We start from the raw sequence: 27,414 nt of genomic DNA on the forward strand, positions 1-27,414 counted from the left end.
TGTACTTTTCTTTGTGTGAAAATAGAGCAGCTGATCGACCAGGCTCTCAAGTTGACGTTCAATACAGAGCAACAAACCTTGAGAAAGACTATCAATCATGAACCAAGCTGTGACGTCATCCTACATTTGTAACAAACTTTCAGTATCTCTTTTGGTTTATCTTGCGTTGGACGTTCATCAACTTGATTGTTTTGGTGCCGAGTTCTCTATATATAGACTACACCGATTTTCAACATAGGGTTAGTTTAGATGTATTGGACGATTTGCTTTTTAAATTGATTGTTTACACAATATCAAAAGCATGACTGAAAACTCTTTAGTTCCTAGAGTTTCCATCCCCATGTTAAATTTGTAGCCAGCTTTTTTTTATCGTCGTATTCGATGTGAGCCACCTACAGGCTGATCTAAATTACTAAATTCTGCCAAATACCGTACACAATCTTTTTAACCAAGTCAAACATAGGAAATGACTTATGATGAGTTATTCAACCGTTATGACCCATCAACCTGGTCAGCAAAAAATAAAAGGTATATAAAAGAATTTTAGACACTAGTGCATTATGTGACTGACTCACACAACTACATACTTTTTTAAAAAGAAATTGGCCACCGCTGGTCCATATGGATGGGAAGTCTACTTCAGTATCCAATAGTCAATGGTTTTACCATAAAAAAATTAAATATAGACTGTCTTAGATGTTTAATTTTGTTAAAGTAATGTAAGTAAGTAGGCTTTTACTTCATCTCAATAAAGTGGATGGAATAAATTGACTCGAAGCGCTTATGAAAGTTACTTAAATAGGTTCATGTAACATTGTTATGGGTTTTTATGTCTTTCATCAGTGACATGTAATGTTTTGTAGCTCTTAGGCAAGTGTAGTTTGGTCTTTAATGTCTCCAATTCAGTTATTTGATTTACAGATGATTTTAATTTAGACCAGAGCATTTTACTCTCTTAAAACACTATCAGTAGAGTCATGACTGATGATTTATGTTCTAAAAGTAGTTAAAGAGTATGAACGATATAAATAAAAAAATAATGCCATTTTCAATGTTGACCTTAGATATTAATTTCTACTTCCCTGCTGGTGGCTCAATATAGTGAATTATTTATTATACTGTCTATATTATTTTTCTCCTGCTACACCAAATAATATAAGCCAATCTGAATAATATGGGTAATAAATACAATTGTTTCGTAATTTATTCATTCAATATCATACCGACGTAGAAAAAAACCTGAATAGTGAACCACAAAAAAATATTTGCAGTTCATTACTTGTATGAGTTTCAAGATTGATTCTTAGTAGTTTGATTATTAATTTTACAAATTATTTGGCTACTTAATATGTAGAAATGGTAGTTTGGAAGAGGCAATTCCCACAACTGCGATCGCAGTGATATCATGCAGGCCTCCGATATCATCTTAATGCCTATGCATTATGCCTGCCTGCCTTGAATATACACAGGGTCATATATTTAGGTCTGAAACTAATTTTGCAAAATCAAAGTAACTTAACTTTTCTAGAGAAAAGTGGCGAGTTTTAACTGTTTTGTTTTTAGTATATCTAAACAATATACCGATACTAAGCTTATCTTGAATTCAGCTTGTTTCATATGCTTGTATACGAAATATGCAATTATAATAGATGTGGTTTAGGTATTTTATGAGGTTTAACTGAGTAAAATTAGTATTTAACAAAGTCGTTCACCAATATATTTGATGTAAAATCTGAAGGGGTATAATACCTAAACACACAAGCTTTTAATTTCTACCTACATATTAATTTTATTTATACATTAAGTTTTTTAACTAAGGAAATAAAAAATGATTACAGTGCGCAGCATTTTGATCATCGGTTTTAAACATTTTACATTTTATGAAAAACAAGTTGAAAAGCCACAATAAAATATTCAAAAAGCGCCGAGTGACTGGATATACGACTGGTGAGGGCTGCGTTGGCCTCAAATCCAAAGGTCACTGGTTCAATCCAAGCAAGATCGTTACTAGAACCAGATGCCATTTGTCATTGGGCTGTCTAGCGTGATAGAACGATATGCCACCCAACAAAAAAATCGATGTTAGATAGTAACACGACCAGGGTTTGGATACAAAAACGTCAAAAACACTAGCGTTGGAACGCAAACTGTAAGATAAAAAAAATTCAATTCACAAGCCAGTAAAATATCGGAGATTTGTGGATGCTTAAAATAAAATACAGTGAATTGACCAATACAAAACAACTGCGTAAAAATGCAAACAAGAAAGGCGATTGAGTTTGCGGAAAACGATATCATAACTGAACAAACATTGGCTATAGCTGACCTGATCTCTTTGTTAGCTCAGACTCAAATTGTCCTACCTACAAAATATCCCATAACATTCTTTTTACGACAGTTCTTTGAACAAAAATATAGATAGGCCTGCATTTTTTGTGCCTTATCGAAAGTATATCATATAAAATTCTTCCTCTGCTACAATATGATATATTTATAACAGGTTTGTAAAATTGATGTTTCAAAAATATCCATTGTGAAATATAATTGAAATATTTTATTATTTTGTTTTGATTTTAGCAAATTGTGGTGGCTTGTGAAACAAATAATCCCATAATAAGGACCAGCGTTTTACCAATAGTGTTGCATTTCCAACTGCTTTCCTAAAGAATTTTACCTTAGTAAACTTAGTAAACTCTTTACAATAGACAATAGTAGGATCTTAATGGCGTTCTTATAAAATAAAATTTTTATGACGATTTAATAAAGATTACTTTAGTATTTACAAAAGAAAGAAAAAGCGATATTCTCGGTTTTATTCTGTAATAGATAATTATTCTAAATCATTGAGGAATTTGATAACTGATCTAGTTTCATTATCTCCCTCGCCATTTTGCCAATCGAGGAGAGATGACAAATAGTTGACTTGTCTGTAAGTCACGTCTTGGGTCCATTCATCTCTATGAAGAATCTCTCTTTTTCACATCTTAGTGACTCTCTCGGTAAACATTTTATGTTATTGGAGTTAGATTTTCAAAGAAATGTATTGTTTACTCTACTTATTCATTAAGCCTACATTGCAATAATCATTTTCTTATTTACATACAGTACTGGTATCTTTTAATTAATAAACGAATTGTGTTGTCGAGGAAACAAAAGAAACGCTCCCTTCCTCGTACAACTATTATCAGGAATGAAACTAAAACAAGATGTTATAAATCTTTTACCGTGGTATATTTTGCTAGCTCCTATTCTATACATAATTAAACTGCTTATCTTCCTATGTACAGTTAATGAATGCTTGTTATGATCTAGAGGTGCAAAAAATAAATTTTGAGTGATATATGTTGTAGAATACATAGTCCTTAGTTAGTTTAGGTGTATTGGATGTTTTGCTTTTTAAAACGATTATTTGGTTATCATAAACATAACAAAACTCCTTGTTCAGTCGAAGTATAATAGCGTTGTTTTGCTAACATCCAAATTTATTTCCAGGGATAATAGGGCGTGGCAAACAGATCTAACGGTTTTAAAATGTAAACAACTTCAACAATATTTAATACGATTTCATCCTATCCGAAACATTTTATCTTCATGTCATATATACGAACAGATCCTTATTAGTGATGAAAGAAATTCGAATTTTTATTACACATTTTTTACATAAATTATTATACATACGGTACACAGCAAAAAAGGGAAACGTTTGCATTTTTTTTACTTTCAGATTTATATAATGTCGTGAACAATAATGTTTGCTAAAAGTGTGTTAAATAAAATAAGGTTTTTACATCCAATCTAAAGGAAAACATTTGTTCAATATTTTACGCTCAGCTTCACAGCCATCAACGTACAACGAATGACATGAAGGTTTTGTGAATCTGTCAATAGATATAACATCTGGAACCTATTTCTCCACTTTATAAAGCGTTTTCAATATCGCGCTGTTCAATATCACTTTATTTCTACATCTCCAGTTGAGCATGGCCCTTCTACAGTAGGTTCCTGTAGGTTGTTAATTATCTTTTTTTATTTTTTCATTATTCATATAAGAGTAAATGCTAGCTGACCTTTATTGGCTGAAAGATATTTCCTAATGATACTTGGAAACTGCTTACAATAATATTTACAGTGATTTCTTTGATAAATAAATCAAACATAATTCAAACGTTACCCATCCATATGTTTAGTTACATCATATACTAACCAACTCAAGCAGACTTTTCACCCCAATGTAATATTTGAAGCTTGTTTTTCGTGTCTAGTTCATGTTGGTGGCACTGATCATTAGTGTCGACAAAATTTTTCAATCTTTTTTAGAGGTTGGCGACCTCTTTTAACCTTGCATTTGCCCGTCCACATAGACTACAAATCTGTGCATGGGACGTATCCAGCAAAGCAAGGGGCAAGCCGGTACAGTACAAAGGTGAACTGTACTGATAAATTTTAGTGGCAGTGACCAGGATCCGAACCCATGACATCGCTGCCTTGGACCCGAAGTCCGTGACGCTACGAACTGAGCCACCGACCAACCTATTTATTTGAAGGGTCGAACTTTACTGTTCGGTTATATAACTAGGGCACGAGTTGTTGTTTATGATTTAATAGTTTTATTTGGTTAAAGAGTTTTCAAATAACCGAAATAACAAGAAACAAATTGTAGACAAGACACGATACAGTGCACCGGACGATACTAATAATTAAATTCTTGGAAGTATCGTCTTCAGCTCCTAGTCTGATCCATAAGGATGAGAAATCTGCTAAGGGTGTATGTTTTGGGTGTATGCTTTTTTTTGGCCAAACCGATTTGTTATTTCACATATTTTACTTTTTCAATAATCACATAAGGAAGGAAAATGTAACAGAATTGTGGACGAGTTTTAAATTTACGTTTTATGCAACAAAGTATTGCATAAACAAAGTATTGCATAGAGGGCTATGCAATCGAGTGTGTTATCGTTTGAATGAAGGTGATATTACAATGTTCTATTACATTTTTGTGTTACAATAATAAAATGTCATGGCAAATATGTGTATAAATAACGAGTAACAAGTTTCAACCTTAAAAGGGAGGTCCTAGAGAGTGCTGCTGGCAGCAAATATTAAACACGTAGAAACGCACACCTGGCTCATATTAATGAGAGTTCTACCAAGAAAATAACTAAATTAATATTACTTTGGCATTGTAAAATGTAATTATAGTTTGAAAATTACAGCCGGTAACCAAAGTCTATCTAGTGTGCGGACAATCTACAATCAGGCTCAAACAATTACAACTTTGTTTTGGAATCTGGCTTCTACAACGGAGATGAATTATAGTCCTAATTATAACCACGCCACTAAGACTGTTGTTCTTCATCAATTAAGATTACACTTAGTGGCTTGGACAAGTACTCTGGATTGTTATAACTGCTACTGATATAAGTAAGCTGTAGTTCCGATGTTTCATCTTTATCAGTGTAAATATTCTTAATAATAAGGACGTTTTGTAAAAGGTTACTGTCTTTATTGTGTATGCAATATTTTTATGCAAAAAATTTTTATTGCAGTTCACTTTTATAGAATTATATTTTCATTAGTAATAGAGTTTGATTATGGTTTGAGTGTCATTAAATATTGATACCCTTTTCTTGCTTTAGCAATAGTTAAAAACAGACGAAAATGATGATTTTTTTATACTAGTCCATCAATTTTGAGACAATTAATTTTAACATAAATGATCGTAGCCCTTGGAATGTATTAAGGATACTGTTGTGAGCTATTTTTCTAAATAGTTATGACTTACCGTAAACAATTTTTGACTCAAAGTAAGTAGCTTATATTTGTAAAATTTAAAATTTACCATGTTATTTATAATCTAGTTAAAGTAACATTTATTATGACGCCTTTACAATAAACAAAACCATTCTGAGGCCACGCAGGCCTTTCTAAGTATTTTACTGTCCTAATGAACAAAAAATGAACAAAGTTAAGTTGCCTAAGTTAGTTTTAGAACATTGATTTTAGGTTCTGGCTACATAAAAAAAAATTATAAAAACACTATTTGTACAAAACAAATATTCTATTCCTAGTGTAATGCAAATATCATAAAACATATATTTTCATGAATTTAACATCTTATAGTCAAACATTCTTGTTATACTTATTTGTGATAAAATAAATGTAAAAATTGTCAATCTGAAATGTTTGTGAAGTGATAATTCTGCAATGTAGCTTTAGATACGACTAGATGGAAACCAGGAACGTGAAATTTATGGAGTTTTGCGGCGTGTTCTACATCCTGTACGACGATGAATGTGGAAACTCGACGGGATATCATGCGCTTTTTTACTTCCCTAAAACCTGCAATAAAACTTTGTCTCTTCGTATAGCCTACAACACTTTATCTATGCTGCAGCTGTTTACTTAACGTTAGTTTTTTTCATGTTTTTTTTAAGTTACTTTCCTAAAAAGACAAGTAAAACTCTATAGGTAAATTAACTGTATTTTGAACAAATATATCACAAAACAATTTTACTTGCATTTGGGTTCATTGAATACTTAAAATTTACGATTAATAAAATTAAACTTGCACACAATGCAGACATCTAATTTTTCGAGTGTTATTACTAACATATTACTAACATACACTAACGTATTACTGGTGTAAAAAGTCACAATAAAATATTCAAAAAGCGCCGAGTGGTTGCATATACGACTGGTGAGGGCTGTGTTGGTCTCAAATCCAAAGGCTGCTGGTTCAATTCCAAGCGAAATCGTCACTAGAACCAGATGCCATTTCTCATTGGGCTGTCTAACGTGATAGAACGATATGCCACCCAACAAAAAAGATCGATGTTAGATAGTAACACGACCAGGGTTTGGTTTAAGTCTATACACAAACGTAAAAAAGACTAGCGTTTGAACACAAACTGTAAAATAAAAAAAAATCAATTCACAAGCCGGTATTGGAGATTTTCGAATGCATAAAATAAAATACAGTGAATTGACCAATATAAAACAACTGCGTAAAAATGCAAACAAGAAAGGCGATTGAGTTTGCGGAAAACGATATCATAACTGAACAAACATTGGCTATAGCTGACCTGATCTCTTTGTTAGCTCAGACTCAAATTGTCCTCCATACAATATATCCAATAACATTCTTTTTACGACAGTTCTTTGAACAAAAATATAGATAGACCTGCATTTTTTGTGCCTTATCGAAAGTATATCATATAAAATTCTTCCTCTGCTACAATATTATATATTTATAACAGGTATGTAAAATTGATGTTTAAAAAATATCCATTTTGAGATAAGATAGAAATATGTGATTCTATTTAGTTTTAATTTTGGGAATTTTGGTGGCTTATGAGACAAGTAGTCTCATAAAAAGGACCAAAGTTTTATCAATAAATCTGATTTTTCCTAACTTTTTCCTGCAGAATTTTACTGTTACCAATAGACAATAGGATGATGTTAATTGCGTTCTTACATCATGTAATTTTTATGAAGATTTACTAAAGATTACTCTAGGATTTACAAAAGAAAGTAAAAGCGATATTCTTGGTATTATTCTGTAATGAATAATTGTTCTAAATCATTAATAAATTGGATAACTGATCTAATTTCATTATCTCCCTCGCCATTTTTGCCAATCGAAGAGAGATGAAAAATAGTTGACTTGTCTGTAAGTCACGTCTTGGGTCCATTCATCTCTATGAAGAATCTCTCTTTTTCACATCTTAGTGACTTTCCCGGTAAACATTTTATGTTATTGGAGTTATATTTTCAAAGAAATGTATTGTTTACTCTACTTATTCATTAAGCCTACATTGCAATAATCATTTTCTTATTTACATACAGTACTGGTATCTTTTAATTAATAAACGAATTGTGTTGTCGAGGAAACAAAAGAAACGCTTTCTTTCTCGTACAACTATTATCAGGAATGAAACTAAAACAAGATGTTATAAATCTTTTACCGTGGTATATTTTGCTAGCTCCTATTCTATAGGTACATAATTAAACTGCTTATCTTCCTATGTACAGTTAATGAATGCTTGTTATGATCTAGAGGTGCAAAAAATAAATGTTGAGTGATATATGTTGTAGAATACATAGTCCTTAGTTAGTTTAGGTGTATTGGATGTTTTGCTTTTTAAAACGATTATTTGGTTATCATAAACATAACAAAACTCCTTGTTCAGTCGAAGTATAATAGCGTTGTTTTGCTAACATCCAAATTTATTTCCAGGGATAATAGGGTGTTGCAAATAGATCTGACGGTTTTAAAATAAAAACAACTACAACAATATTTAATACGATTTTATCCTATCCGAAAAATTATATCTTTATGTCATATGTGCGAACAGATTGGTTGGCTGTGAATAGTATCGCTGTGTTATCATATCATGTGTCATTAAATACGTTTAAAGGTCTACATTTAATTGATGTGAACCGACTGAGATACGATGATTGTTATGAAAATTCAGAACATTAAATCAAATTTGATTGCTCATTGAAAATAAATTGAGCAGTTTTTAGTTCAAATAGAACATTTAAAGTCCTGCATAGCGTGCACAGTTAGTTCTTTATCTGAATGCACCTTGTGTAGGATACTCAAATGAAACAAAATTTGTAGAATTAAAGCCACCATACGAAATGGTTACTGTCATAGGTAAGACTCACCATTTTGTATAAATATATTTTATGCTTTTCGAATAATACTATTGCATTAGGGTTTTTAATTGTTTTGATTTTACATCAAAGAAACGTTCAGTGACTTTAATATATCCAATGGTAGCAAGGTAATTCATTAAAAACATTCGGTTAGTCAAGTCAAACCTAGAAACAAACTTAGTTCAGAACGCTTTAAAGTGTTTGGACTACCAGACTCAAAAATCTTGTGATTTTAAACAAATTGCATTGAACGGTAAGTTACACCATGGTTTCAGTTATCTTAGAAATGTCTAGTTTAATACAAACACATTCTTTTATATTTGTATGGTTAGTTTTAGAAATATATGTACATATGTATTACGGGGAAATCATATAATCATGCATTCAATCATTACCAATTTTTAGAGATTGGAACGCCAGCTAGGTGCGTAATTAACTAGTGAGTGTAGATGGTGTGAGATGATCTGTTGTTACTGACCAAGTTCAGCTGTTTCATCAATCAGGAGCATTTATTTAATGATCAGGAACAGCTGGGCCGGTGACCATTTTATTGTTAGGTGAGCATTATATTTACTCAGCTATTTTGTAACAGTCTAGTACAGTCTAGTAATCCTTCATTCTATAGGTTTACTAGTCTAAAATACACCGGTCAAAATATAAGGTTAATTTTCATACTTTCATATCTCTCTACATGACGCTCCTTACAACTATAGTTGTTTCCAAACTTTCTATTTATTGCATTGTTATTTATTTTTGTTAATATAGTCTATCCTGTTGTTATTGTTATATCTTGTTCTTGTACAGAGTTTATTATATTGTTATTTTTCTGAATGTTTTATCTGTTTTCTTGAAGTTTGTTCTGCCTCTTTACTGAAATTTCACTCGGCTACTGCATTGCATCATTGTATTGTTCCTATACTAGTTTTGTTTTTTGAATCTCTCGTTTTGTCAACTTGCTCAGATAGTTTTTTATTTATAGTTGTTACTTATAGTTTGTTATTCATAGTTATTTATTTATAGTTTGTTATTTATAGTTGTTATTTATCTTTTTATGTCTTGTTATGGAAGTTTTGTTTTCCAGTTTTTTTCACTACTTTTGTACTGACCTGTGATTTTTTTTCTGCTTCTGTATGTAAGATTATTGTATTTTTCATGTAAAAATGGTGCATCCGTTAACAAATAAATAAATAAATAAATAAATAAATAAATATAGGTAAAGTACTAAATACGACGCTGTAAGACGTTTTTAGACTGTTTTCCTTCTTTGGAGTTAAGTATTCACATAAAAACAAACTAACCTAACCATCTCGTGTAGAAAAAATTAAATAAAATAAACATATTTATTTCTTAAATTAAATACATCCACTACAGCATTTAACGTACGCATAATACTGGCAGGACTATTAATTTTATTTAGTATCACATAATTGATGAATGGTAACTGTATTTATTAAACAATCAGACATTTAAATAACAGTATTCATTAAAATTTACTTTGTCCCACCTTAGTCGTCTACAACAAGCTTTTGCCTTATGGGAAAAGAAGTCAGCAGAATTTCTCACACTCAAAATACTTCTGTCTTAGTTGCAGTTGCATACTGTCTGCTCCTTTGCTCCGTCACCGTGTTGGCCGAGGATCATGGTGGGGCATGGTGGTGGATGGGAGGACGCAAGCCCGTCCCTGGAAAGTGGAAAATGAAATGGATCAACCCTTGCGGACTCAAACATAAATACATGTACCAGTCCATCTGGTATGAGGACAGTTATAGGCCGACCGGGGAGCAGTGGAGAACAATGCTTCATGTCACTCAAATGTGGTTAGGAAAAGCTAAACAAAGCTTTGAAGAGTTTAGAGAGAGATATGTAAGTATCTTCTTGGTTTATCCCTTAATGTACGGTGTTTACTAAAAGATATAGTATATATTTCTAAATTAAAAAAAATAATTGCTGTATTGTATTTACAGTTAAGGCTAACTCTGTATTCTACTTTTTCATGTACAGTAATCCATGTTTTGGAAGCTTATAACAAAGCAGGCCCTCTCTATGTACGGGGATCTTGTCAACCTTTATGTATGGCAGTTTGTATTCATATAAAGTTTGCATTTTTCCATGCAGATCATTATACACATAACTCTTGTAAACAAAAATCTGTAGATCAGTTTTAACAAAGGGCTTTGCAAATACATTTAATTCGGCTATCTATTTGTTGAGAGTTGCTTTCTGCACTAGTTGAAAATAGTTGAATGCCTCACCGTAGCACACTACACGGGTTAAGAATTTCACTAGGAACGGTGCTATTGTCTTCCTAAAGAACCGTTGATAAATAAAGGTTCTCATAAGTTTAAAAGGAGGTTTACAATAAATCAGAAATATTGTACCAAATATTTGAAAATCTTTTTGGTTAATTTAAGTTTGAAGTTTGTAGTATTTGTTTTGAATCCTACCATAAACATAAAAATCCGTAATGTGCAGGTACAAGAGACCTTTCAAGTCAATTTCTTCCAACATAATCGCGAATGGGCGAACCACGACTACGAATGGCTTCCAAAATTACCCAAGAAACTTGGAGAGAAAACTCCAAAGGAACACCTCAAAACTCTATATGTAAGGCCAGCAAATTAAAATTGTACTAAGAGATAAACATTTTGTAACCATACCATAAGGTTTTTGGACATTTCAATTTTCGTTTAACTTGGATGTTTCATGCATAACTCATGATTGTTCCACTCTTTCAGGTTTAGTATGGTAAAGAGGTACGCAAATTTCGTAAATTTATGTCATAAAAAAATCAAGAGTAAGGAATAATTAAATTAACTTTTCCTACAGTTTACCTGGCAAAGCGGGTTTCCTTGCACAGATTATAGTACAAAAAGCCCTACTTTGGCACACTGATTTAACTTTGGTACACACCAATATTCCAACCAAACAACATAAAACAGCGTGCTTTTATTATACATCTGTGTTTGTTTAAAAATAAGTTTGCCGCTTAAATATATTACAACTACGATCAGCTGGTGCAGCCTTTCCCATTTTGTTCAACGTTGGGATTTAACCTAACCTAAAACCGTGTTGTACAGTGTTTAAAATACTGATATAGTAACTGTAGGAAAAATGTGTAACGCGAGTGCAAAGTGACTTTGCTGCACTCGACGAACTTTCCACACTCGCCTGCGGCTCGTGCGAAAATATTTCTCTCATGTATAGCAAAGTGCCACTTCGCACACTAGATGCACAAATAACTATTGACTTTCCGAATATTAATATTTTGTTGAGTATTATAAAAAAAAACCATGTTACAGCTTGACCGATGGGCGGGGCAGTGTACATATTGGTTACAAATAGTCGATGTTGCTTTAGAACAAGTTCTGTGGGACTGGCATCTAGAGGCAGACCAAGGCAATCCTAAATACAAAGAAGCGTTTGAGGATATATGGTACACAAATAATCTAGTAAGTACTATTCATTTATCTATTTTTATAACTTTCGAGACATTTAGAACAACAAAGACAATGGGGTAATATAAAGTAGCTCAAGGGACATAACCAAGCGTAATTAAAGATTTGTCGGGAAGAAGAACTGGGATTAACTTAAATTAAGTCGTATCATACTGAACGTGACTAAAGATTGGGGTTTCAGCTAACGATGCTAACTAACAGTTAAAACCAAATGTATTTTACTTTTATTTCATTAAATTGCCACCATATGAATGTGGGTATTTTAAGCTAAGTATGAACGGATATGAGTGTAGGATGAGTGGCACGATCTTGTAGTCTTGCTAGTGACTAAGGCCGAATTATTCCTTAGACACAGCTGTTAATTTTGAGCCCATACAGTCAATGGCAAATAAGGGATCTACAGTTTATACCACATTTTTCCATTGTAATTAACGAATTTGTCTAATTATCAGTATAGTACTGAGGTTAGTTGTAGGATTAAAATTAAACGTGAAAACAAAAAGTTTTCGTCCGTCAAGTTGCAGCCGCTCTCACCAAGGTATCGTACAAAATTACGAAAGAAACCTTACATTTACAAAATGAAATATTTGTAACACGAATTGTTTTTTTTCTCGATAGATCAAAACTCTAAACCTTTCAAATTTGACCCACCAATTATTAAGTGTACTGCTGTATTGGATTTCAGGTATTGTGTGATGTCTGGAACTATGTGAGATACCTCGGTCTGCAGCCAATGCCCGACGTGGGTAGAGAAGTCATGCCTAACGAGTTCCGTGACATTCAAGACGAGACAACCAGAAATATCAGGGACTGGATAATATTTAGGTGCTACATGAACATCCTTGAATATATGTATGACGTTTTGAACTACTGGTTAGACTTTGGTTATATAGGTCCTTGGTTCTCTTCACTCCATACAGGACACTGGAAAACATTCAAGAAAAAATCGTAAGAATTTATAATTGCAAGAAGTTAACGTTACTTTTATCAAATTTCATTGTTTGTTTTCTTATTTTCAAATATGTTTGGTAAAAGCTATCTCAATCATTACATTGGTTTTCATTTATATTTATTTATTTACTTATTCCTACGGCAAATGCCATTAAACAATACATATCAAAACAAGATGGTTTGCAAAAAAATACAAGGGCAATTACACATGGCACAATATACATACAAAAGACTAGAAAAGGTTTCAGATTGCATTGAATGATCCAACTCATTACAAAATAATACGTGCATGAACAAGCAGAATAAATAGTTACGGACCAACATTACAAGAGACATCATACCATAAACCAGATTAATGTTTTATCAAGACACAAAATCGACAAATATGAATTGCATAGTGACTAAAGCGTCGCGCGCACTGGGTCGGGGCGGCACGGACGGACGGTACGGACGTTCCGCACTTTTTTAGAGGTGCTGCGCGCACTGGATCGGTCGGTACGTTACGGACGTTCGGCAGTTTTGGTAGTTACCAACACAGTCACTTCATAGCTTTTGTGATGCATGTGTAGTGAAGAGAACGCTATGTTAAGTGAAGAAGAGATCGTTGTTAGGCTAATGGTGGTGGCAGAAGAATAAAAGAAGTCAAGAAGTGTAACAAAACGCAGATTTTGGGTTCACAACATAAATCGCAAGAGATTAGAACTTGGAGGGTATCACGCTCTATTTTCAGACTTAAAAAAAGATGACTGCAAGTTCTTTCAATACTTTCGGATGACACATCAAAAGTTTGAAGAATTGCTACATGCAGTGAGTCCTAAGGAGAGACTAGCAGCATTGACTTTATCAGTCTGTTTAAGTTAATGTCGGAACGTCCGTACCGACCGTGCCGAACGTGCTCTTCAGACGGCGGATGCGTCATCAATACGGGACGTCGGGATGTCCTAGAAATCTTTCCTTCGGAATTTTGGCCGACTGCGGAAGGTGCGGTACCGACCGTGACGACGCAGTGCGCAAACCAAGCAGTATGTAGCACAACGGCTTCTACCCAGGATCTGCTGTATTATCCTTATATATGGGGATACAAATGGTATGACGGGTTACATAAACGTCGTTTTATAAACTTGCATTGTCTACAAAACTCCTTAACATTACCTGATTTGAAATTAATTTTTTCAGGAAATCATTAATTCATTGCTTCAGATTTTTATCGAAATACCAAAAAAATTTACAATTTGACAACCGCAAGTGTAACAATAAAAAAAAATAAATAACGATTGATTGCTTAAAAAAAAAATACTAATTAGGAATAGGAAATGATTTTAATTTCGAAAATAAATTTATAGTTAACACACAAAATTTTAAGAAAAGACTAACCTCTTTAAGTTAACAATTTTCGTTTTAAAATGTGTAACTATTGACTATACAATTTGTTATCGCGGAATATATAAACCTTAGTGAGTCAGAATCATTCTGGGTATTATCTGAATAACAATAGTTTTTTGCGAGGATTCGGTGACAAACCCACCTATATCAGGAAACGTTTGTTCAGTGCCACTATCAAGTAACCTCAAGTTTAATCAACTAATTAAATGCAGGAATTTCAATACGTCAGTGGATTGGTGGGTGGCCCAAAGATCTTGCTAGTGGTTGAATAATATATTACCAAGTTAATTCTAACCTAAAATATATTGGTTTAGACACGGTACCTTGGACCGTTTCTCTTTTAATGATAAATTATATTAAAATGTGTATTTTACTCAAAATGTTATCTCAGAAAGTAAACAATAGTAGATAGCAGAAAAGGGAAGGTTAAGAACAAAGGTCTAGTTTGTTCTTGTGTGCCTAAGTTGTTTATCTGAATAAGTACAAAAAAAACTACATATACTTAAATTAAATAATCCTAAACTCCTCGGCCTTTGGTATGTTATGGTAGGGTACTGACACAAAATATGACAATTTGTTATAATAATCAAAAAGTATATGATTTAGCCGGAACCATGACAATACTCAATACCTTTAGGTATATATTTTTATCTTTATAAAAATTATATTTTCAGATTAACAGTCCTGTCTTAAAAGGGTCTGAAGGATATAGAGTGAAATATTTACTAACAGCAATACTGTACTTTTTCACGCATTAGAAAAGTAAAATTCTATTTTAATACCCTTGAATGAGCGGAATTTGCTGAATGGTTTGTAGAAAGAATATCTTGATGTGTAGCTTCATCGTACATTATGCAAACAAACTAAAGTTAAAATAGAAGAGTACGGTAAAAATTAGCGATATACTAGGATTTTATACCTAAAAAAATAATGAAAACAATTGCCCCGGTGTTGATTTGAGAGTAATTCTTACCTAGACCTAAAAGTGGTAAAAAAACCAAAACAAAAACGATTTTCTTAAAAGGTTTGCTTATAATTCTATTCTTCAGTATGTTGTACTTTTCTTTGTGTGAAAATAGAACAGCTGATCGACCAGGCTCTTGAGTTGACGTTCAATACAGAGCAACAAACCTTGAGAAAGACTATCAATCACGAACCCAGCTGTGACGTCATCCTACATTTGTAACAAACTTTCAGTATCTCTTTTGGTTTATCTTGCGTTGGACGTTCATCAACTTGATTGTTATTGGTGCTGAGTTCATTGTATATGGACTGCACTGATTTTTCAACATAGGGTTGGTTCTTTTAGGTGTATTGGACATTTTGATTTTTAATTTTATTGTTTACACATCAACACCATAACTGAAAACTCTTTGGGTTTACTTAAAACATTCCTAAAGTTAAGGCATTATTTTTACAAAGATTCAAATTGATTTCCTGTACCAATTTACAAAAAAATAATGGTTTGTTTGTAAAATTTCTGTGGATGGGTTTTGTCAGTTGGGAAAGTTAAACAGTTTCTATTTGAATAAACAATATTTTTTTATTTGAATATTTTAAATATTATTAAACTGGAGATATATTTCTAAAAAGTCAAGTGTGAACGACATGAGTGTAAACCCCAAAGGGGTATCCTGCTTCTCACGTAAGGGTAAAAACTCTTTAAGTACTTTTATAACATTTCAATATTTAATGAATTTTTGGTCCAGAAAGGTCCAGGACTATATTTAGTAACATATATTTAGATGTTTAATTAAATGTTGTTAAAATAATGTAAGTAAGTAGGCTTTTACTCTTATCTTAGTAAAGTGGCTGGAATAAATTGACTCAAAGCGCTTATGAAAGTTACTTAAATAGGTTCATGTAACATTGTTATGGGCTTTTATGCCTTTCATCAGTGACAGGTAATGTTTCGTAGCTCTTAGGCACGTGTAGTTTGGTCTTTTATGTTTCAATTTAGTTATTTGATTTTCAGATGATTTTAATTTAGACCAGAGCATTTTGCTCTCTTTAAAACACTATCAGTAGAGTCATGACCGATGATTTATGTTATAAAAGTACTTAAAGAGTATGAACGATATAAATAAAAAATAAAGCTATTTTCAATGTTAGTCATAGATATTAATTGCCACTTCCCTGCAGGTGGTTTCTAAATAGTGAATAATACAGGGTTAGTAAAAAGTGTGGAGACCCCCTGTTATTTTTTTAACGGCCCATACTAGAAAAACTAAACTCGGCACACCATTATGGCATTATGAAGTACTTTCTGGGCATAACCACCACTTGGTGTTCATTCCCAAAATGGGGGACTTTGGGGGAAACTCGAAAATTTCAAATACAAAGACCCATCGAGTGACCCCTCATTTTGAAGGTCATAATAAAAGAAAACCAACAACGGAAATTAGATGTCTCTATCTCAGTTCAGTAAAAAATGGCAGCCAATTGAAATTCTCATAACTTCCCAAACCCAAAATGGGGGATTTTGGGGGAAACTCAAAAATTTTAAACGATAAGCCCCATCGAGTGACCCCTCATTTTGAAGGTCATAATAAAAGAAAACTAACAACGCAAACTATAGGTCTCTATCTTAACACATTACAATATGACAGCCAATTGAATATAAAATTGCAAGTTATTACCGATTTCTAAAGATTTCAATCAGCTTCCATTTTTTACTGGATTGAGATAGAAACCTCTAGTTTGCGTTGTTAGTTTTTTTTTACCAGGACCTTCAAAATGAGGGGTCACTTGATAGGGCTTATTATTTAAAACTTTTGAGTTTTCCCCAAAACCCCCCATTTTGGGTTTTGTAAGCAAGTGGCTATTAGGCTTAAAAAGTACTTCATAACATGCCAAAAAGGTGTGTAGAGTTTATTTTTCCTAGTGTGAGCCGCTAGAAAATTTACAGGGGGTCTTCAGACTTGGAAAGCTGTAAGTTAAATTTAACTTCTGAGAATTTCAATTGGCTGCCATTTTTTACTGGATTGAGATAAAGACCTCTAGTTTGCGTTGTTGGTCTTCTTTTACCAGGACCTTCAAAATGAGGGGTCACTCGATGGGTCTTTGTATTAAAAATTTTTAAGTTTTCCCCAAAATCCCCCATTTTGGGGATGTACACCAAGTGACGGTTATGCTTATAAAGTACTTCATAAGATGTCATAAAGGTGTGCCGAGTTTAGTTTTTCTAGTATGGGCCATTAAAAAAATAACAGGGGGTCTCCACACTTTTTACTAACCCTGTATATTATACTGTCTATATAATTTTTTCATGCTAACCAAATAATATAAGCCAATCTGAATAATATAAGTAATAAATACAATTGTTTCGTATTTTATACATTTAATATCATACCGACGTAGAGAAAAATCTGAATATAGAACATTAATAAAATATTTACAGTACATTACTTGTATGAGATTCAAGATTGATTCTTAGTAGTTAGATGATTAATATTACAATTATTATTTGGCTACACTATATGTAGAAATGGTAGTTTGGAAGAGACAATTCCCACAACTGCGATCACAGTGATATCATGCAGGCCTCCGATATCACCTTAATGCCTATGTAATGCCTTCCTGCCTTGAATATACACTGGGTCATATATTTAAGTCTAAAACTAATATTATATTAGAAAATCAAAGTAGGTAACTCAATGTTTTAAAAGAAAAGTGGAATGTTTTTAACTATTTTTAGTAATAACTAAACAATATGTCAATAAAACATATAAGTTTTTTCATATTCTTATATAAATATGCAATCTATATTCATATCAATAGGCAAAAAAAAGTTTACACATTTTTCTCAGCTCGTGTACATCGCAGGGAAAATCTACGGAAATTGGTAGAAGGATATTTTCCTGTAGATGTGTGGAATCCCTTTATAAATTAAAATACGCTCAAAAATAAGCACAAACAAAATTCCAATCGCTTTTATTATATTTACATAGTGGGGTGAAAATAGAGAAGTTTGTACGTTACATATTTTTTTTGCGAGTTTTCGAGCACTTGACGACCTCTAGTTGTAATAAATGTGGACTAGGTATTTTATGAGACTTATGGTTTAACTAACTAAAATTAGTCTTTAACAAAGTCCTTAGCTTCACCAAAATATTTTATGTGAAATCTGCTAAGGGGTTGGCTTGAAATATTTTAATCCTTATTTTCTATATATATAAAAAAATAATATCACCACATTTAATTTCTACCTACATACAGTATTTATTTTATTTATAGGTACTATAGGTTGCTTCTAAAAAATAGAAAATTTTATCAGTGTGTGAAATTCAGATTAAAAATGTTAACCATTTCACATATAAAGAGTTTTAAGAGTTTAAAAGCGTGAGTGGAATGTTCCATAAGCACCGAGTGATTGGATATACGATTCGTGAAGGCGGTGTCACCTTAAATATAAAGGTCACTGGTTCAATCCAAGCAAGATCGTTACTAGAACCAGATGCCATTTGTCATTGGGCTGTCTAACGTGATAGAACGATATGCCACCCAACAAAAAGATCGATGTTGGATAGTAACACGACCAGGGTTTGGATTAACTATACAAAAACGTAAAAAACACTAGCGTTGGAACACAAATTGTAAAATAAAAACCTCGAAAAATTCAATTCGCAAGCCAATATTGGAGATTTTTGAATGCGTAAAATAAAATACAGTGAATTGACCAATATAAAACAACTGCATAAAAATGCAAACAAGAAAGGCGATTGAGTTTGCGGAAAACGATATCATAACCGAACAAACATTGGCTATAGCTGACCTGATCTCTTTGTTAGCTCAGACTCAAATTGTCCTCCCAAAACATTCTTTTTACGACAGTTCTTTGAACATAAATAGAGATGGACCTGAATTTTTTGTGCCTAATCGAAAGTATATCATATGTATTTCTTCCTCTACCACAATATTATATATTTATGACAGGTTTGTAAAATTGATTTTTCAAAAATATCCATTGTGAAATAGAATTGAAATATTTGATTATTTTGTTTCAATTTTAGCAAATTGTGGTGGTTTGTGAAACAAATAGTCCCATAATAAGGACCAGCGTTTTACCAATAGTGTTGCTTTTTCCAAACTGTTTTCCTGAAGAATTTTGCCTGTACCAATAGACAATAGTATGATGTTAATTGCGTTCTAACATCATGTAAATGTTTATGACGATTAACTAAAGATTACTCAAGTATTTATAAAAGAAAGAACAAGGGATATTCTCAGTTTCATTCTGTAATAGAGAATTATTCTACATTATTGAGGGATTGGATAACTGATCTAGTTTCATTATTTATCTCGCCATTTTGCCAATCGAGGACAGATGACAAATAGTTGACTTGTCTGTAAGTCACGTTTGGGTCCATTCATCTCTATGAAGAATCTGTCTTTTTCACATCTTAGTGACTTTCCCGGTAAACATATTTTTGTTATTGGAGTTATATTTTCAAAGAAACGCATTGTTTACCTTACGTATTCATCTATCCTACATTGAAATATTCGTATTCTTTAATTAAGAGACCAAGGAAACAAAAAACACCCTATTTCTCGTGCAACTATTATCAGGAATGAAACGAAAAAAATTTTATAAATCTTTTACAGCGGTAAATGTTGCTTGATCCTCCTATTCTATACATAAGTAAACTGTTTTTTTCCCTATGTAAAGTTATTTATATTGCATATCATGATCTGGGTGTGTAAAACTAAATGTTGAGTGATATATGTTGTAGGATACATAGTCCTTTAATAGGTGTATTGGTCGTTTTGCTTTTTAAAACGACTATTTGGTTATCATAAACAAAACAAAAAACTCATTGTTCACTCGAATTGTTCCTAATATAAAAGCGTTGTTTTGATAACATCCAAATTTATTTCCAGGGATAATCGGGTGTGGCAAATAGGTCTGACGGTTTTAAAATGTAAACAACTACAACAATATTTAATACGATTTCATCCTATCCGAAAAATTTTATCTTCATGTCATATGTGCGAACAGATTGGTTGGCTGTGAATAGTATCGCAGTGTTATGATATCATGTGTCATTAACGTTTAAAGGTCTACATTTAATTGATGTGAACCGAGTGAGATACAATGATCGTTATGAAAATTCAGAACATTAAATCAAATTTTATTGCTCATTGAAATTAAATTGAGCAGTTTTCAGTTCAAATGGAACATTTAAAGTCCTGCATAGCGTGCACAATTAGTTCTTAATCTGAAGCCAACTTGTGAAGGATACTCAAATGAAACAAAAGTTTTAGAATCAACGCCACCATACGAAATGGTTACTGTCATAGGTAAGACTCACCATTTTGTATAAATATTTTTTGTGCTTTTCTAATAATACTTTTGCATCGGGGGTTTTAATTGTTTTGATTTTACATCAAAGAAACGTTCATACTGTCATAGGTAAGACTCATCATATTATATTTTGTGCTTTTCGAATAATACTTTTGCATTAGGGTTTTTAATTGTTTTGATTTCGCGTCAAAAAAACGTTCAGTGACTTTAATACATCCAATGGTAGCAAGGTAGTTCATTAAAAACATTCGGTTAGTCAAGTCAAACCTAGAAAAAAACTTAGTTCAGAACGCTTTAAAGTGTTTGGACTACCAGACTCAAAAATCTTGTGATTTTAAACAAATTGCATTTAATGAACGTTAAGTTACACATGGTTACAGTTATCTTAGAAATGTCTAGTTTAATGCAAACACATTCTTTTATATTTGTATAGTTAGTTTTAGAAATATATGTACATATGTATTACGGGGAAATCATATAATCATGCATTCAATAATTATCAATTTTTAGAGATTGAAACGCCAGCTAGGTGCGTATTTTTTAGCGAATTTCCCATATAGGGAATAGGCTATTACCGTAGTACTCATGGTAAGACCTGGACGCGGGACCGATTTTTTTTTTTCGTTTTGAGGTACCTAGAGGCCAAAAACACCATCCGTTCAAATTCATATATATATATATATATATATATATATATATATATATTTATATTTATATATGTATATATATATATATATCTAATATATAAAATTCTTGTGTCACAGTGTTTGTCTGCAAACTCCTCCGGAACGACTTCACCGATCGTTATGAAATTTGGTGTGTAAATTCTGTAGGTATGCGAATCGGACGTAAACTATTTCCCGTTTCGAAATTCTTAAAAGGGCTCCGCCCCAGTGGCTCTGGAGTTTCCCATGTTAACCTTATGAGAAATGGAACTAATGAATCTTAACAGCTGTTTCAATTAAACAAGTTGGTTCTGTTCTATGATGTTCAATAGCATTAAAGTTACAAGGATTACCAACAGGGTGCAGCACTATTATTTCTTTTACATTTATGACAACAGCTAATTTGCAACCAAAAGGTGAGTGAGCGTAGCGAACGAACTTCAACCTGGAGGTGAGTGAGCGTAGCGAACGAGCTAACCTGAAGGCAAGTGAGCGCAGCGAACGAGCTCCAACCTAAAGGTGAGTGAGCGTAGCGAACGAGCTCCAACCCAAAGGTGAGTGAGCGTAGCGAACGAACTTCAACCAGGACGTGATTGAGCGATGCGAACGAGATCATCTTGAAAATTAAACGTAACGGTACTTTCTTTCCATCGGTCTGTCTTAGGGGAAACCTATAACTTAGGCGATACGAAGTTCGCCCGGTCAGCTAGTATATATATATATATATATGTGTGTCCGTCAGCACGATAACTCGAGCAAAAATGATCCGATTTTGATGAAATTTGGTACAAACGTGTAAACGTACGTTTATTCGAACGAGTTCGCGATCCAGCATGATCGGACCATGGGAACGGGGGTTTACGGGGGGTTTTATGGGGTAAAAATAGGTTTTTCCCATTTTTGACCCAAAAAACATAAAATTTCGCAATTTCTTTCCAAACCATTTTGTAGAGCTTAAAAAAACAAATAATTTAGTATATTGAAGCGTTATTATGCGCCTAATGGTTACGGAGAAAATACCAAAAAATTGTACATTTAAAATTCCCATGTTATTCTTATGGAGAATAAGTAAACTGTTGTAGTTTGCTTGTTTGTGAACATATTTTGATCAAATTTGGAAAATGTTTTTATTTCTTACTAACTATTTACATTTTACAAAAAAAAAAAAAACAGTTTTACCCTCCCTGATGCAGCAGACCTAAGTACTTGTTAAACTAATTCTATTTAAATCAAGAATAAATGTTATATTTTTAAGTAGACATTTCAGTGTAAATCCAATCAGTACTTGTTAAACTAATTCTATTTAAATCAAGAATAAATGTTATATTTTTAAGTAGACATTTCAGTGTAAATCCAATCAGTCAAATGGAAATTCGCTTAGTCTGCAGGTTTGCTGCGGCGGGGGTATTAACTTGTGTCTTGTGTGTGTAGAATGGTGTGAGATGATCTGTTGTTACTGACTAAGTTCAGCTGTTTCATCAATCAAATAATGATGATCAGGAACAGCTGGGCCGGTTTCGAACCATCAAAAAGCTACTGACTTTTTTCAGGATCGAACCGGTGACCTTTTTATTGTTAGATGAGCATTATATTTACTGAACTACGTGTCCCCTATTTTGTAACAGTCTAGTTCAGTCTAGTAATCCTACATTGTATAGGATTACTAGTCTAAAATACACTGGGCAAAGTATAAGGTAATTTTTAATACTTTCATATCTCTCTATATGACGCACCTTAGAACTACAGGTAAAGTCCTAAATACGCTGCTGAAAGACGCGTTTAGACTGTTTTTTCATCTTTGGAGTTAAGTATTTAAATAAAAACAAACTAACTTAACCTTCTCATGTAGAAAAAAAGAAATAAAATAAACATATTTATTTCATTATTACTTACATTCACTATAGCATTTAACATACTTATAATACTGGCAGGACTATTAATTTTATAGCAGCACATCTATATACATAAAAGGCAAAGCCCTCACTGACTGACTGACTGACTGACTGACTCACTCACTCACTCATCACTAATTCTCCCACTTCTCACTTACCTAAGAGGCTGAAATTTGGTACACTGCTTCCTTAGGCATTAAATAGGAAAACTAAGTGGTTTTTATTCTGATCGGACTCTCGGGCTCCGCCCCAGTGGCTCTGGAGTTTCCCATGGTAACTTAATGAGTACTCATATTTAAATGGAATTAATGAATCATAACAGCTGTTTCAATTAATTAAGTTGGTTCTGTTCTATGATGTTCAATAGCATTAAAGTTACAAGGATTACCAACAGAGTGCAGCACTATTATTTTTTTTAATATTTGACAACAGCTTATTTGAAACCAAAAGGTGAGTGAGCGTAGCGAACGAACTTCAACCTGGAGGCGAGGTAGCGTAGCGAACGAGCTAACCTGAAGGCAATTGAGCGCAGCGAACGAGCTCCAACCGTAAAGGTGAGTGAGCGTAGCGAACGAACTTCAACCAGGACTCACATACGCAGTTAAACGGGGCAAAGCCTCGGGTACAGCTAGTAATTGATAAATGATAACTTTATTTACTAAACAATCAGACATTAAATAACAGTATTCATTAAAATTTACTTTGTCCCACCTTAGTCGTCTACAACAAGCTTTTGCCTTATGGGAAAAGAAGTCAGCAGAATTTCTCACACTCAAAATACTCCTGTCTTAGTTGCAGTTGCATACTGTCTGCTCCTTTGCTCCGTCACCGTGTTGGCTGAGGATCATGGTGGGGCATGGTGGTGGATGGGAGGTCGCAAGCCCGTCCCTGGAAAGTGGAAAATGAAATGGATCAACCCTTGCGGACTCAAACATAAATACATGTACCAGTCCATCTGGTATGAGGACAGTTATAGGCCGACCGGGGAGCAGTGGAGAACAATGCTTCAAGTCACTCAAATGTGGTTAGGAAAAGCTAAACAAAGCTTTGAAGAGTTTAGAGAGAGATATGTAAGTATCTTCTTAGTTCATCCCTTAATGTACGGTGTTCACTAAGAGATGTAGTATATATTTCTAAATAAAAAAAAGTAATTGCTGTATTGTATTTACAGTTAAGGCTAACTGTGTATTCTTTTTGTTCATGTACAGTAATCCATGTTTTGGAAGCTTATAACAAAGCAGGCCCTCTTCTATGTACGGGATCTTGTCAGCTGAAACCTTTATGTATGGCAATTTGTATTCATATAAAGTTTGCATTTTTCCATGCAGATCATTATAAACATAACTCTTGTAAACAAAAATCTGTAGATCAGTTTTAACAAAGGGCTTTGCAAATACATTTAATTCGGCTATTTATTTGTTGATAGTTGCTTTCTGCACTAGTTGAAAATAGTTGAATGCCCCACCGTAGCACACTACACGGGTTAAGAATTTCATTAGGAACGGTGCTATTGTCTTCCTAAAGAACCGCTGATAAATAAAGGTTCTCACAAGTTTAAAAGGTGGTTTACAATAAATCAGAAATATTGTACCAAAAATTTGAAAATCTTTTTGGTTTATTTAAGTTTGAAGTTTGTAGTATTTGTTTTGAATCCTACCATAAACATAAAAATCTGTAATGTGCAGGTACAAGAGACCTTTCAAGTCAATTTCTTCCAACATAATCGCGAATGGGCGAACCACGACTACGAATGGCTTCCAAAATTACCCAAGAAACTTGGAGAGAAAACTCCAAAGGAACACCTCAAAACTCTATATGTAAGGCCAGCAAATTAAAATTGTACTAAGAGATAAACATTTTGTAACCATACCATAAGGTTTTTGGACATTTCAATTTTCGTTTAACTTGGATGTTTCATGCATAACTCATGATTGTTCCACTCTTTCAGGTTTAGTATGGTAAAGAGGTACGCAAATTTCGTAAATTTATGTCATAAAAATTCAAGAGTAAGGAATAATTAAATTAACTTTTCCTACAGTTTACCTGGCAAAGCGGGTTTCATGCACAGATTATAGTACAAAAAGCCCTACTTTGGCACACCGATTTAACTTTGGTACACACCAATATTCCAACCAAACAACATAAAACAGCGTGCTTTTATTATACATCTGTGTTTGTTTAAAAATAAGTTGGCAGCTTAAATATATTACAACTACGATCAGCTGGTGCAGCTTTTCCCATTTTGTTCAACGTTGGGATTTAACCTAACCTAAAACCGTGTTGTACAGTGTTTAAAATACTGATATAGTAACTGTAGGAAAAATGTGTACCGCGAGTGCAAAGTGACTTTGCTGCACTCGACGAACTTTCCACACTCGCCTGCGGCTCGTGCGAAAATATTTCTCTCATGTGTAGCAAAGTGCCACTTCGCACACTAGATGCACAAATAACTATTGACTTTCCGAATATTAATATTTTGTTGAGTATTATAAAAAAAACCATGTTACAGCTTGACCGATGGGCGGGGCAGTGTACATATTGGTTACAAATAGTCGATGTTGCTTTAGAACAAGTTCTGTGGGACTGGCATCTAGAGGCAGACCAAGGCAATCCTAAATACAAAGAAGCGTTTGAGGATATATGGTACACAAATAATCTAGTAAGTACTATTCATTTATCTATTTTTATAACTTTCGAGACTTTAGAACAACAAAGACAATGGGGTAATATAACCAAGCGTACGGTAATTAAAGATTTGTCGGGAAGAAGAACTGGGATTAACTTTAATTAAGTCGTATCATACTGAACGTGACTAAAGATTGGGGTTTCAGCTAACGATGCTAACTAACAGTTAAAACCAAATGTATTTTACTTTTATTTCATTAAATTGCCACCATACGAATGTGGGTATTTTAAGCTAAGTATGAACGGAGATGAGTGTAGGATGAGTGGCGCGATCTTGTAGTCTTGCTAGTGACTAAGGCCGAATTATTCCTTGGACACAGCTGTTAATTTTGAGCCCATACAGTCAATGGCAAATAAGGGATCTACAGTTTATACCACATTTTTCCATTGTAATTAACGAATTTGTCTAATTATCAGTATAGTACTGAGGTTAGTTGTAGGATTAAAATTAAACGTGAAAACAAAAAGTTTTCGTCCGTCAAGTTGCAGCCGCTCTCACCAAGGTATCGTACAAAATTACGAAAGAAACCTTACATTTACAAAATGAAATATTTGTAACACGAATCGTTTTTTTTCTCGATAGATCAAAACTCTAAACCTTTCAAATTTGACCCACCAGTTATTAAGTGTACTGCTGTATTGGATTTCAGGTATTGTGTGATGTCTGGAACTATGTGAGATACCTAGGTCTGCAGCCAATGCCCGACGTGGGTAGAGAAGTCATGCCTAACGAGTTCCGCGACATTCAAGACGAGACAACCAGAAACATCAGGGACTGGATAATATTTAGGTGCTACATGAACATCCTTGAATATATGTATGACGTTTTGAACTACTGGTTAGACTTTGGTTATATAGGTCCTTGGTTCTCTTCACTCCATACAGGACACTGGAAAACATTCAAGAAAAAATCGTAAGAATTTATAATTGCAAGAAGTTAACGTTACTTTTATCAAATTTCATTGTTTGTTTTCTTATTTTCAAATATGTTTGGTAAAAGCTATCTCAATCATTACATTGATTTTCATTTATATTTATTTATTTACTTATTCCTACGGCAAATGCCATAAAAAATACATATGAAAACAAGATGGTTTGCAAAAAAAATTACAAGAATGGCAATTACACATGGCGCAATATACATACAACAGACTAGAAAATTTTTTCAGATTGCATTGAATGATCCGACTCATTACAAAATAATACGTGCATGAACAAGCAGAATAAATAGTTACAGACTAACATTAAAAGAGACATCATACCATAAACCAGATTAATGTTTAATCAAGACACAAGTTCAACAAATATGAATTACATTAACTAGTGAAAATTTAAATTAAAAACCAAGCAGTTTATTTATTCTCCATTACAATAACATAGGAATTTTCATTTTACAGATTTTTAGAATTTTCTCCGTG

At 33.2% G+C, this 27,414-nt stretch overlaps 2 protein-coding genes across 3 annotated transcripts; both read left to right on the plus strand.

Moving 5' to 3' along the window:
- The first annotated feature begins 8,575 nt into the window (after positions 1-8,575).
- LOC128993770 (uncharacterized) lies at positions 8,576-13,182 on the plus strand. 2 transcript variants are annotated; one of them, XM_054417754.1, is made up of 5 exons: positions 8,576-8,659; positions 10,247-10,524; positions 11,134-11,265; positions 11,961-12,110; positions 12,802-13,182. In XM_054417754.1, exons 1-5 carry the CDS (start codon positions 8,644-8,646, stop codon positions 13,066-13,068), a joined length of 843 nt encoding a protein of 280 aa, XP_054273729.1. In that variant the 5' UTR covers positions 8,576-8,643; the 3' UTR covers positions 13,069-13,182. The 2 variants fall into 2 exon arrangements, with proteins under 2 accessions (XP_054273729.1, XP_054273730.1); XM_054417755.1 differs by lacking the exon at positions 11,134-11,265.
- Positions 13,183-20,691: 7,509 nt separating this feature from the next.
- On the plus strand, positions 20,692-26,991 carry LOC128995064 (uncharacterized). Its single transcript, XM_054419942.1, has 5 exons — positions 20,692-20,750; positions 24,104-24,381; positions 24,997-25,128; positions 25,821-25,970; positions 26,647-26,991. The coding sequence occupies exons 1-5, from the start codon at positions 20,735-20,737 to the stop codon at positions 26,911-26,913; spliced, it is 843 nt and encodes a 280-aa protein (XP_054275917.1). The 5' UTR covers positions 20,692-20,734; the 3' UTR covers positions 26,914-26,991.
- Positions 26,992-27,414: the final 423 nt, after the last annotated feature.

This window comes from Macrosteles quadrilineatus, unplaced genomic scaffold (assembly GCF_028750875.1).
Source record: "Macrosteles quadrilineatus isolate MER2022 unplaced genomic scaffold, UCM_ALF_1.0 Scaffold_5__1_contigs__length_97177068, whole genome shotgun sequence".
Taxonomy (NCBI): Eukaryota; Metazoa; Arthropoda; class Insecta; order Hemiptera; family Cicadellidae; genus Macrosteles; species Macrosteles quadrilineatus.